This window comes from Palaemon carinicauda, unplaced genomic scaffold (genome assembly GCF_036898095.1).
Source record: "Palaemon carinicauda isolate YSFRI2023 unplaced genomic scaffold, ASM3689809v2 scaffold170, whole genome shotgun sequence".
In the NCBI taxonomy this organism is placed as follows: domain Eukaryota; kingdom Metazoa; phylum Arthropoda; class Malacostraca; order Decapoda; family Palaemonidae; genus Palaemon; species Palaemon carinicauda.
The window spans coordinates 183783-197123 of NW_027169259.1; the positions used below are offsets into that span (position 1 = coordinate 183783).

The window sequence follows — 13341 nt, forward strand, 5'->3', positions numbered from 1 at the left end:
TCTCGGGCTAGTGAGGAGCCCGGTAGTGCTGTGTCAGGGAGCTCTAGAGACTCGCCCCTTGTGCTTGGGGGGCACGTTTCCTCCGATGACCCCTTGTGGTGTAGCAATGTTGTTTCTGTGTCTTCGCCCCCTTCGTGGGCCTGTGTTTCAGGTTCTTCGGCAGGCGGCGACAACCAGGGTAAGTTAGGTTCCTCAGGGAGTGATGCCTTCGGTTGGAAGCTTCCTAAGACACCAGGTAGGTCCCCTATGCGGATGGAAGAGGGCCTGGATTCCTGGTTCCATAGTGTTGGGCGCCAACCCTCGTTTCCAACCCCTCTCACAGAAGTTCCTGAAGCCTTCCTGCAACCCTCTACCTCGGGTACACAACGAGTCGCGAAGTCCCCCACGGTCCCCGCTCCCGCCCGCCGTATGGTAGGTACAGTAACGTCGGGCTCTTCGGAGGAGTCTTTCTCGTCGGGAGAAGCAGCCAGAAGGAGACATCGGCGTCGGAGGGAGCGGTCCAGGAGCAGGCGTTCCCGCTCAAGATCACGTTCCAGGTACAGCAGGAGGCGCTCCCGTTCTCCACGAAGGAAACACAGGAGGAGTAGGTCACCCGATGGCAATTGGGTTTTCGTACCCCGTGAGTCGGAGATACAGTGTTCCCCGGACCGGCGGTCCAGGGAGTTCTCGCCAAGGAGACCATCCTCCAAGCTTAGTTATGACCCTCGCAGGGAGAAACGCGAGAAGGACTCGGCAGGCAGGCGTAAGACCGCGAAGCCTCCGGTTCACCCCGCCCAGCGGGGGGAACCGCACTTCCTTACGGGCAGCCTGGCTGAACCAGCCCAGCTGGTGCGGCCCTCGGATTTTAAGGAACGGTTCCCGCTGTCGGGTCAGCCCACGGGAGCCGCGTCCTCGTCCTCCAGGGAACTGGCTCGGACACTAGTCCTCGCCGGTTTGGCGATGCCTGTCCTAACCCCCCGCCCCTGGTGCGGAGACCTCCGCCGGGGAGGACCAGCACCTCTGCAGGGGAGTTCCTGTTGTGACCTTGTGCCAGGACCTAGGCGCCCGGTGGGAGTGCCCGGTGACCCGGCTCCCCGGTCTCAAGCAGAAGCTTCGGCCGACGGTAGAGAGGGTTCCCCGACGGAGGACTCAGCCTATAGAAGAGTGATTGGCCTAATCAGGAGGCATCACAAGATTGAAGAACCGGCAGCTACCGACGAGGACTATTGGAGGTCCAGCCTTATCCGGCTGATGCAGGCCCCTGCCCAGCCAAAAACCTCCCTGGCTCTTCCTGTAGCCCGGGATCTCGTCCTGGGACAGGAGCACGTGGATAGAGTGGTGGCAGGTAATGCCGAAGCCCCCAAGACTCAGAGCTCTTCTAAGTTGCTCCAGGGGCTCAAAACGCAGAGCAAGGTCTATGTACCAGAAGGACGACGGCCGGGAGCCTGCAAAGAAGAACCTTCTCTCGACATTCTGGGGCAGGGCGTCTCGGAAGACAGAGCCTCTTCAGCCCCAGTCTGTTTTTCTCCATCGGAGGCTGCGATGATGGAGGAAATGTCTAAGGACCTGGTACACGTCTCCTCTTGGCTAGACTGGTGGGCTTCCACCTTAGTAGGGGTGCAAGCTACCTTTGACCCCACAGACCCAGAACAGCAAAGCCTCCTGAGGGAACTTATCACCTCCGGGGGCAAGCCTCTTAAGTTCCTGACTTACCAGTCCCTCGCCCTGACAGCGAATTGGGTGCTTCGCAAGAGAGACACCGTCCTGGCGAAGGTGTCCCGAAAGGTCCCGGACAGAGAGGCGCGGGCCATTAGGAGCCTTCCTTTGTGGGGTGACTCCTTGTTCCCCTTAAAGGACTTGGAAACGATCATGGAGAAGGAAAGAATTAAACACGCCCAGGCCTACGCCGGTAAGGAGACCGCCCTACAAGAGGTCAGTCTCAGATAGTGCCGCGACGTCTCAGGCCTCTCCTAGCATGAAGAAGCGAGAAGCTCCTTCTTCCTCCTGGGCCTCAGCGCCTCAACACACACCCCCCCCCCCCCCGTAGAGGAGCCCCAGCAGCTTCAGCCTCCTTTAGAACAGGTTATTCTTCCTCCAGGAGGAGATAGAGTGGGAGGCCCCCTATCCCTGCCCAAGCCTCAGGTTGGGGGATGCCTCAGACTATATTGGCAAGCATGGAAAGCTCACGGAGCAGAGCCCTGGACAGTGTCCGTACTGAAAGAGGGCTACAGGCTACCGTTCTTAGCAGAACCCCCCCCCCCTCTAATTCCGGCCATCCGGTCGGAGTGGCTGGTTCCCAAGGATCCGTTGAAGAGAGCCGCCCTTCAAGAGGAGATGTCCTCCATGTTGTAGAAGGGCGCCATGGAGGAGATCCTACACCCAGGTCCAGGTTTCTACAGTCGTCTGTTCCTGGTGGAAAAAGCGACCAGGGGGTGGAGGCCGGTTATAGATCTGTCGGCCCTCAACAAATTCATAAGGAAGACAGACTTCAAAATGGACACTCCGAAGTCAGTCATGCTGTCCTTGAGGGAGAAAGATTACATGATGACCATAGACCTCAAGGACGCTTACTTCCAAATTCCGGTCCACCCCTCGAGTCAAAAGTTTCTCCGGGTGAAATGGGGTACCCAGATCCTGCAATTCAAGACCCGTTGCTTCGGATTGTCAACAGCACCCCAGGTATTCACGAGAGTCTTCACGACAGTCTCAGTGTGGGCTCATGAACGAGGCATTCGCCTCATCCGGTACCTGGACGACTGGTTGCTTCTTTCCTCCTCGAAGGACGTCTTGAAAAAGCAAGGGATGAAACTTCTCCAGTTTTGCAAGGATCTGGGTATCGTGATCAACCCGGAAAAATCGAACCTATCCCCCTCCACCAGAATGACCTATTTGGGAATGACACTAGATACCCTTCTGGGAAAAACATTTCCTTCGGAAGACAGAATAAGCAATCTGAGGGAGATCCTTCGTCCGTTCCTGTCGGGGCAACCCAGGAGAGCGAAGAACTGGCAAAGACTAATAGGGCATCTGGTGTCGTTGGAAAAACTGGTTCCCCAGGGGAGAATCAGGCTCAGAGCCGTCCAATGGAACCTGAAGAACCTCTGGTGCCAACTGGACTCACAACAAGAACTAATCCCAGTCCTACCAAACACAATGCCCTCCCTGGAATGGTGGCATTGCCGATCGAACTCGCTCAAGGGGATGCCCTTCGCGAACGACCCTCCCGAGTTACTTCTGTTCACAGACGCCTCCAACCAGGGATGGGGAGCCCATCTCCTCGACGAGACAGCGAGAGGAACCTGGATGGACGGGGAAAAGAACCTACACATCAATGTCCTAGAGTTGAAGGCAGTCCAGAAAGCTTGCCTACACTTCGTAGATCTACTAAGGGGAAACACTGTGGCGTTGATGTGCGACAACGCCACAGTGGTAGCGTACATAAAGAAACAAGGAGGTTTGAAGTCAAGGGAATTGTGCGATCTCGCCCTAGAGATTCTAGATTGGGCAGAAACGAACCAGGTTGTGTTATAAGCAAGGTTCATCCCCGGGAAAAAGAACGTGCTGGCCGACGGTCTCAGCAGGATGGGGCAAATAGTAGGGACAGAATGGTCCCTCCTTCCAGAAGTAGCCAAGCTCATCATCCAACGTTGGGGTGCCCTGGTGATGGACCTCTTTGCAACCAAACTAAACGCGCAACTTCCCGTGTATTGTTCTCCTGTCCCAGACCCGAAGGCAGCCGTGGAGGATGCCTTTCAGCACAGGTGGGACAACCTAGACATGTACGCTTTTCCCCCCTTCACGTTGATAAGGCAAGTACTCAACAGAGTAAGGACTGCCCAGAACTTAAGGATGACTTTGGTAGCGCCCTGGTGGCCGGAGAGAGAGTGGTTCGCAGACCTAAAAGACCTGGCGTGTCAACCTCCGTGGCCACTCCCCGACAGGTCAGATCTTCTACAACAACCACATTTTCTCAGATTTCACGACAACCCACAGTCTCTACGTCTTCACGCCTGGAGACTATCGAGCGACTCCTGAAGAAGGAGGGGTATTCATCAGCTACTGCCAAGAGGATGTCACTATACCTGAGAAGGTCGTCGGCAGCGGTCTACCAAGCTAAGTGGGCCTCCTTCACGAAGTGGTGCGCTTCGAGGCACATTAAACCCCTCAAAGCCTCGGTCCCAGACATAGCGGATTTTCTGGTATATCTCAGGGACAAAATAGGAATGTCAATCCCAGCCATAAAAGGAGTACGGGCCGCCTTGGGTCAAGTCTTCCTCCTGAAGGGCATCGACCTGGGTTCCTCTCGGCACATCTCGATGCTTGTCAGGAGCTTCGAGCAGTCCTGCCCCCCACAGGCAGTTAGGGTACCTCAGTGGGACTTACCCCCCACAGGCAGTTAGGGTACCTCAGTGGGACTTAGCTAGGGTCCTGAAGATGTTAAGTGGCCCCCCCTTCGAACCAATGAAAGATATCGTAGACAGGGATCTCACTCTCAAGACAGTCTTTTTGCTAGCCTTGGCTTCCGCTAAAAGAGTAGGGGAGATCCATGGGCTGTCTTATGACGTCTCTCATTCGAGGGGGTGGAAGGAAATATCTTTCAAGTTCGTTCCCTCTTTTGTGGCGAAGACCCAGAATCCAGCTGTCTGGGATCCTAAATTCGAAGGTTTCTCTCTGCCAGCCATCCCTAGGACGGGGAAGGCTGAGGAGGATTTGAAATTATGCCCGGTCCGTGCCATTAGAAAATACCTTGAAAGGACGGCTCATCTCCGGCCAGGCATCAAGAGCCTTTTCGTCTCCACGGGTGTTACTAAGAAACAGGTATCCAAGAACACCATTTCCTTCTGGTTGAGACAAGTTATTGCCAGGGCCTACAGGGAAGAAGCTCTGGCCTTGCCAGGCGTCCCCAAACCCCATGACATCAGGGGTCTGAGTACGTCCTTAGCCTTTGAGAAAAACATGGCAGTGGGTCAGATCCTTCGGGCAGGTACCTGGTCTAACCAGTCAACCTTTACTGCCCATTACCTCAAGGACTACTCGAGGAAGTCCTTAGACGGGTTCTCCATTGGAACAGTCATCTCCGCTCTCCAAGTGGTTTAACGGTAAAAGCCCCAGGCTCAATCGTGGATAGCAAACCGGGAGACACAGGTTCGTTCCCTTTCACCCTATTCCCCGTTTTTCCCTATCCTTATCGGAGATAACCCTCTTGTAACCATTGGATAGCACGTTCTCCGCAACTACGTTACTGGATTCAACATCAGAAGAAGTTTTTCAAAGGGTGAGTACTTAGACACTAACGTGAGCTCTTTGTGTAGTTACCCTATCGTCCGTTTTCCTAGTATGTTTTGTTTATACCTAGGCCTCTTGGCTTCCGCTTACTAGGTCTGAAAGTCAGAAAGGCACTCCCGCCTCCTAAAGTGTAAGTCTCCTAAGAAAGTAGTTCGAGGTAAGTATTCGTGTTGGAACAAATCAAAAATTTTAAGTAATTTTTATTTTTCCTAACATACTTACCGAGAACTACTTTCGGGTAATGGCCCTCCCTTCCTTCCCCGAGTGCCTCTCTGCCCTTGCGAGTATTGTGCAACATCCGAAGAACTTACTGACACTCGCGACCCAGGCGGACCTCGACCTAGCGTAAAAGCTACCCTCGGGGCACGTTCTCTTACACCCGAGATAGCCCTCCATAGAAAACGGGTTTTAGGGTATCCTACACAAAACTCTGGTCGGTAGAGAGGAGATTACAGGTAACTCCTAAGAAAGTAGTTCTCGGTAAGTATGTTAGGAAAAATAAAAATTACTTAAAATTTTTGTATGTTTTTAGAAAATAAAGGAATTTGGTTTGGTCAGAAAACTGACATATCAGACTCTGAGAGTGTATGTATTTTATTCTTTTAATGTTTTTACAAAACAAGTTTAATTAATGAAATTGTTTATTCATAGCAGTTTTTATCTAAATTATATACTTTTCGTTGCCTCCTATATTTGATTATTTCTTCACGAATTTATTCAGGCCATCTCTGTAAGAGAGAATACGGCTAATTGGCTAGATAATCTCTCCCATTTATTAATAATAAAAGGAGGCTGTTGGAGTTGCCTTTCTTTCTCATGTACAGAACAAGGATGAATGACATGTCCTAATAAGAAAAGAAACTTTCTGTTTGGTTGTAGAGGACTACCTCCTAGCAATGAGTGAGTTTACCATTTTATAGGATGAAAAGTTGGTATATGCTCTTGAACAAGTAATAAAAAATAATTTTATTTTTCCTAGCTATACAAATCTGTATCCTTCAAATTAGGTTTCCCACCTCAACCAGCCCTCTTAGTCCTAAGCCTAAGGACAAAAGGTTCTATTTTGTTGACAGGTGGGCAGCTTCCCCTGGCACCATTTGTCATCAACCAACTACCTTACTAATGATTTAATGGCAGTTCCAATGCCATTAAGGACAATACTTATTTTAAAGTACTTACGTTTGTATAGGTGAGAAAAATACAAATTACTTTCAAAATATTTAATTTTTTTGTGGGAACTATTATATTACATTATTAAAACTTAATATAATGATATATTTAAAGTGTAACAGTATAGTTGATAATTGACTTGTGATGAAACAATGTTTATGCTTGCTTTGACCAGCCTACCTAAGCAATATAACATCTGTAAGGATGCATAGCAATGGGTCTCCTGACTGGAGCAAGAAAATTAACAGAAATGAACAGCTACATACCGGTATTGTACAAACAGTACCATGGGAATTATGGGAGAAGGATACATAAAAGAGGTTTTGGTTTTAGGAAATGGAGGTAATCTTTAATTAACAAATATTGGCAATCAATGAAGCAATGTTATCTTACAGTCTGACTAAGTTTGAATTAGTTGTTAAAATTACAGTTTTCTTATCCATAGCCTTCATTAGTCGGAAACCCAGCTTAGCTTACCATCAAAAATAGTTCCAGTAATTACTTTAGCCCTTTTATAAAGAGGATTAATCCAGTAATTACTTTAGCCCTTTTTATAAAAAGGATTAAAAATATGGATGGATATTAGCCCATCTGATAATGAAAGCAATAAACTTGTAACTTTGACAAGCATAGCAGTTAATAACTCAAGTGATTAGGGTAACTTTGGAACACGTAAGAGTAGATAATGTTAGGTCAAAGGACTCAATGATGGTATTTAGAGGATACCAGTCACCTCTAGGGTACCTTTATATTTTTCTCCATCATACCCATTATTTGTAAATTGAACACATTTGGTTTAATTGTATAGGTATCTTGATTTTAGTAATTTTTGAATACTGGTAATTTACAGGGATCTGTACCATGTGGTGATGGTTCTGCATCTTCAGTTGAACTTGCAAAACAAGTAGAGTCTCTTCAAAATACACTGAGTGACCTGAAATTAGAAGAGACTCTAGGATCAGAAGTTGTTTCTTCTATATCTCAACCCCAAATAGCATTACAAAAGTAAGTGTATTAAATTTTCTCGCCATCGTTGGAAAAATGCATATTATTGTAGCTGAGACCTAAAATTGTAATGGTTTTTTTTTTATGTTGTATTTTATTTTTATCTCTTCAGGAGACTTGTTACCTTACTTGAGGGTTTTAAGAGGACTGGATTAGTTTCTGAGAAGAAAACTGAAAAATCAAGTATCAGCACAGGCAGTGGTGGTGACTCTGCTATTACGTACGAGTTATATTATGCACCAGAGCATGCGAGATTAAATCAGCTTGCTAATGCAGCAGCTTTAGAAAAGAGGATTGATTGTCTGGAATCTCTCATTGGAAGTAACCCAGATAAGCTGGTATGTACATTTTGTTTTGTTTCAGTGAATATTTCTCCCAAAAATCTTTCCCCTATCTAATGTTGGAACATGTTGGGATATAGATATTTCCTGCTTAGAAATATGTTTGCCAAGGTGTTATGATAATGACATTAATAGTACTTTAAAGAGTTAGAGTATGTCGGTTATATTGGGGACACATTGAACTCTAAAGCATGAAAGGAGAGACCAGTAAGCAAGAGCAAGTGTAGCATGGATGAAATGTAGGGAAATGGTAAGACAACTGTTTGATAATTTGTCAAGTATAGAGAAGACTTATTCTAGTTATATACTGCCCATAATTCTATATGATAAAGAGAAGAAAGATGGGTACTGATAAGGAAAAAGTAATCTTAGAAAGTTGAGATTCATGACTGAAATGCAGTGGGAAGGTTATACAGTACTGTATCAGTAGTGAGGAATTTGTAGAGATGTCTTATACAAGGGGTAAAAAATAAAGATTTCATAAATTGAAATAGTTTCACTTAATTATTAAAAGGAATGAGGAAACTTTTGTTAGAAAACCATTGGAAATGAAAGTAGCAGGATGAAAAATTTATCGGAAAGGCCACGGAATCTGGGAAAAAGAGTATACGGTATAATATATATATATATATATATATATATATATATATATATATATATATATATATATATATATATATATATATATATATTTATATATATATATATATATATATATATTTATATATATATATATATATATATATATATATATATATATATATATATATTTATATATATATATATATATATATATATATATATATATATATATATATATATATATATAAATATAAATATATATATATATATATAATATATATATATATATATATAATATATATATATATATACATATATATATATATATATATATATATATATACATATACCAAAGGCACTTCCCCCAGTTTTGGGGGGTAGCCGACATCAACAAAAAAAAAAGGGGGGGACCTCTACTCTCTACGTTCCTCCAGCCTAACCAGGGACTCAGCCGAGTTCAGCTGGTACTGCTAAGGTGCCACAGCCCAACCTCCCACATTTCCACCACAGATGAAGCTTCATACTGCTGAGTCCCCTACTGCTGCTACCTCCGCGGTCTTCTAAGGCACCGGAGGAAGCAGCAGGGCCTACCGGAACTGCGTCACAATCGCTCGCCATTCATTCCTATTTCTAGCACGCTCTCTTGCCTCTCTCACATCTATCCTCCTATCACCCAGAGCTTTCTTCACACCATCCATCCACCCAAACCTTGGCCTTCCTCTTGTACTTCTCCCATCAACTCTTGCATTCATCACCTTCTTTAGCAGACAGCCATTTTCCATTCTCTAAACATGGCCAAACCACCTCAACACATTCATATCCACTCTAGCCGCTAACTCATTTCTTACACCCGTTCTCACCCTTACTACTTCGTTCCTAATCTTATCTACTCGAAATACACCAGCCACACTCCTTAGAAACTTCATCTCAAAACACATTCAATTTCTGTCTCTCCATCACTTTCATTCCCCACAACTCCGATCCATACATCACAGTTGGTACAATCACTTTCTCATATAGAACTCTTTTTACATTCATGCCCAACCCTCTATTTTTTACTACTCCCTTAACTGCCCCCAACACTTTGCAACCTTCATTGACTCTCTGACGTACATCTGCTTCCACTCCACCATTTGCTGCAACAACAGACCCCAAGTACTTAAACTGATCCACCTCCTCAAGTAACTCTCCATTCAACATGACATTCAACCTTGCACCACCTTCCCTTCTCGTACATCTCATAACCTTACTCTTACCCACATTAACTCTCAACTTCCTTCTCTCACACACCCTTCCAAATTCTGTCACTAGTCGGTCAAGCTTCTCTTCTGTGTCTGCTACCAGTACAGTATCATCCGCAAACAACAACTGATTTACCTCCCATTCATGATCATTCTCGCCTACCAGTTTTAATCCTCGTCCAAGCACTCTAGCATTCACCTCTCTCACCACTCCATCAACATACAAGTTAAACAACCACGGCAACATCACACATCCCTGTCTCAGCCCCACTCTCACCGGAAACCAATCGCTCACTTCATTTCCTATTTCCTATATATATATATATATATATATATATATATATATATATATATATATATATATATATATATATATATATATATATATATACACACACAGTAGGGTCCCGAATTATACGTGTTCGAATTATACGATTCCCCTTTTATGCGATTGCTATTTTTCAAAAATAAATTTTCTGTATCTGCGAAGCTGTTCAAAGTCTGCTAGTCAAGGACTACAAAACGTATCAAATATATTGTTTTTTAAGTCTATTGGTAGCCCTAAATATGGTGATTTATAATAAATGTTACAAAACAATATTAACATTACATCTTATTAACATAATTTCATAATAAATAGCCTATTTAAGGATAAAATTCCACATCAACAATGAAATCAACTGATAACTGTGCGAGTCCAGCTGACAAAATGTAAACAGAATTGTGGTTATGTTCTCAGCAATCTTTATCTTTCTCCAACCTTTCGATAATTTTAATGGTAGTGTTAATGATGGTATATTAAAGCATTATTTTTGTTTAGTACAGCATATATAAAAGCTTTATTTTTCCCATCGGGCGTTCAAGGTTTTCACGAGTAGACTTGGTTCGTTTATCGGCAGTGAATAGCCTAAACTTCGGTAACGAGTCGGCAATATTGTCATATTTTAAACAGTATACATTTGATTTGCAAAGATTGGTTTTGTAGAGTAGATGGTGAAATAAAAATCTCTCTCTCTCTCTCTCTCTCTCTCGAGAGAGTCTCTCTCTCTCTCTCTCTCTCTCTCCTCTCTCTCTCTCTCTCTCTCTCTCTCTCTCCCCGTAAGAAATAAAACCTTAGTTCACATATGGCAACTTGAGTCTAAGAATGAAATTAACATGGATATTGTTAGTTGTTGCGATAAATTCCTCGCTTCAGGAGGTTCGCGAAACAAAAACACGGCATTCGATTACAACAGCTGATTCTCTCTCTCTCTCTCTCTCTCTCTCTCTCTCTCTCTCTCTCTCTCTCTCTCTCTCTCTCTCTCTCTCGTGTTATACAATACTTATAAATAGATGAAGAAACCAAAATCGGTTTTCTTAAAGTGTCAATTAATACAAAACGGAAAAATTATACCGTGTATACATCCATTTCAATCATAGCTCAAAATACGGTATCCGATTTCGTCAGCAAACCACTATTTTTTAGGAAACACCATTCTATTCCAGAAAATTTTTACTCTTTAAATAGTCAATTGCGTTATAATAAAACGTACTTATGTTTTTAAATTTCGGGTGTGTTTTAAAAATCAAGTATTGCTGACTTCTTTTTGTTTTACTTTTGGCTGTGATCACATCAGCTGATGCCTAGCTTCCGCTCTCACGAATATGCGCGTACGAATACGTTAACAAAGAATTGTTTACACCATTTCTTAATTTATTCAAACTATCAACACAGTTAATATTACATAAGCACCAATGTGTTATAACCTATCATATATATTGTTTAGTTCATTTAAAACCATCTCTCTCTCTCTCTCTCTCTCTCTCTCTCTCTCTCTCTCTCTCTCTCTCTCTCTCTCTCTCTCTCTGTCACATCGAACGTAATAGCGGTAACCTAATTGGTCGATGACTTTAAAAATAGGCCTGGTACCTTTACCTTTTTTGCATATGGTTCCATAATTGAGGTGGGTACAAGTTGACTTATAACTGAAGTTAGGAAAAGTATTTTGGATATGGAAAGGACAATTATCTTTCGTAACAGTTTAGAATTATCGTAAATTATCATTCTGTCATTAGCGGCAGTTTGCTATTCTGGATTAAACGCATAAGGAAAAAAAAGTTTTCCAGCTTTGCTACGAATTTAGGAATTTATATGGATACCATAAGTAAAATATTTGTAATAACAATGTTTACTAAATGTTTGTAATATCATTAGTTATAACTTTGACCATGTGTGTTTATTACGTTCGTTTGTTTATTGTGATCGAAGATGGAGCGTAAACAAATGGAAGGTTTCCGTTTCAGGCGGCGTCATAAAGAAAAACTGTATATAAATGGAATTCATTTCATTTATTTGGAAGTTCTAAGAAAAATTAAGTAGAACATTGGTTATAACAAAATCAACATATAATCTATACTTGGTAAAATTGCTGTCGATTCAAAAACTGACCTATACACAGATGTATAAATGCGTCTGTTTCTTTGTTGTGATCAGAGATAAACGTAAACAAAACATTAGTTGTCGTTTTCTATTGTGCTTTTTAGCGTGTTTAGGAAACGCATGATATAAAATCGCCTTTATTTTGATAATTCTGGATTTTCAATCATACAACAAAAGCTAGTCTATAGAGTGATGGTTTTGCTATTCACCAGTTGTCTTATACAATAGATATGACAAACATTAAAATTTGTCTGTATTTTGGGTCGTGTTATAACGGGAAATATATGGTGTTTACACCTATCCTGGTTGTAATTTTAACCATTTTTGAAGTTATTAGAACTTTAAAGTATGTTTAATGTTTGATTTATCTACAAGAACAATTTGATATTATAAAGAAATACAGTATAGTACAAAGAAAGTATTGGAGATGGGTAGTAAACACATTTGCCATGGCCGCAATGGAATTATTTCTGTTGTGTGTTTCGAAATACAGTATGTGATTTTCCATTTATACGAGGTCATTAATCGACCAAATTCTCGCATAATTCGGGACCCTACTGTATATATATATATGTGTGTATATATGTATATATATGTATGTATATATGTATATATATGTATGTATATGCATATATATATATAAATATAATGTAATATTTATTTATTTATTTCATCATCATCATCATCATTATTTCCGCCTATGCGTATTGACACAAGGGCCTCGGTTAAATTTTGCCAGTCGTCTCTATCTTGAGTGTTTAAATCAATACTTCTCCATTCATCTCCTCCTACTTCACGTTTCTTAGTCCCCAGCCATTTAGGCCTGAGTCATCCAACTTGCGAAGCACAGGTAAATGTTTGGTGAACTAATCTCTTGGGTAGTGCGAAGAGCATGCCCAAACCATCTCTATCTACCCCTCTCATCCATATTTGGCACTCAATTAATATCTTAGTTTCTTTTCTATTCCTGTCCTGCCATTTAATGCCTAATATTTTTCTGAGAGCTTTGTTTTCATATCTACAAAATCTGTTGGATATTGTTTCATTTTGATACTACGACTCATGTCCATACAGTAACTGCGATCTCGCTAAATTGATATAAAGCCTGATTTTTATATGTAATTTCAGGCTATATGATTTCCAAATTTTACTTAACCTAGCCATTTGTGATTTGCTTTTTTCAATCTTAAAATAAACTTAAGTTCTAAAGATCCTGTATTACAGATCATAGTTTCTGAATATTTAAATGATTCCACCTCCTTAATCCTTCCTCCTTCTAATGATATTTAATTTTCCATCGCATATTCTTTTCTCATCA

The 13341-nt window shown here is 42.5% G+C and overlaps 1 protein-coding gene across 1 annotated transcript in view; it reads left to right on the forward strand.

The window, feature by feature from the left end:
* DCTN2-p50 (dynactin subunit 2) overlaps positions 1-13341 on the forward strand; it is a gene marked incomplete at its 3' end in the record, with an annotated part of 215004 nt that overhangs the window by 166272 nt on the left and 35391 nt on the right. The window contains exons 3-4 of the mRNA XM_068368220.1: positions 7286-7440; positions 7553-7778. Coding sequence (XP_068224321.1) covers positions 7286-7440; positions 7553-7778 — 381 coding nt within the window. The remainder of the gene's footprint in view (positions 1-7285; positions 7441-7552; positions 7779-13341) is intronic.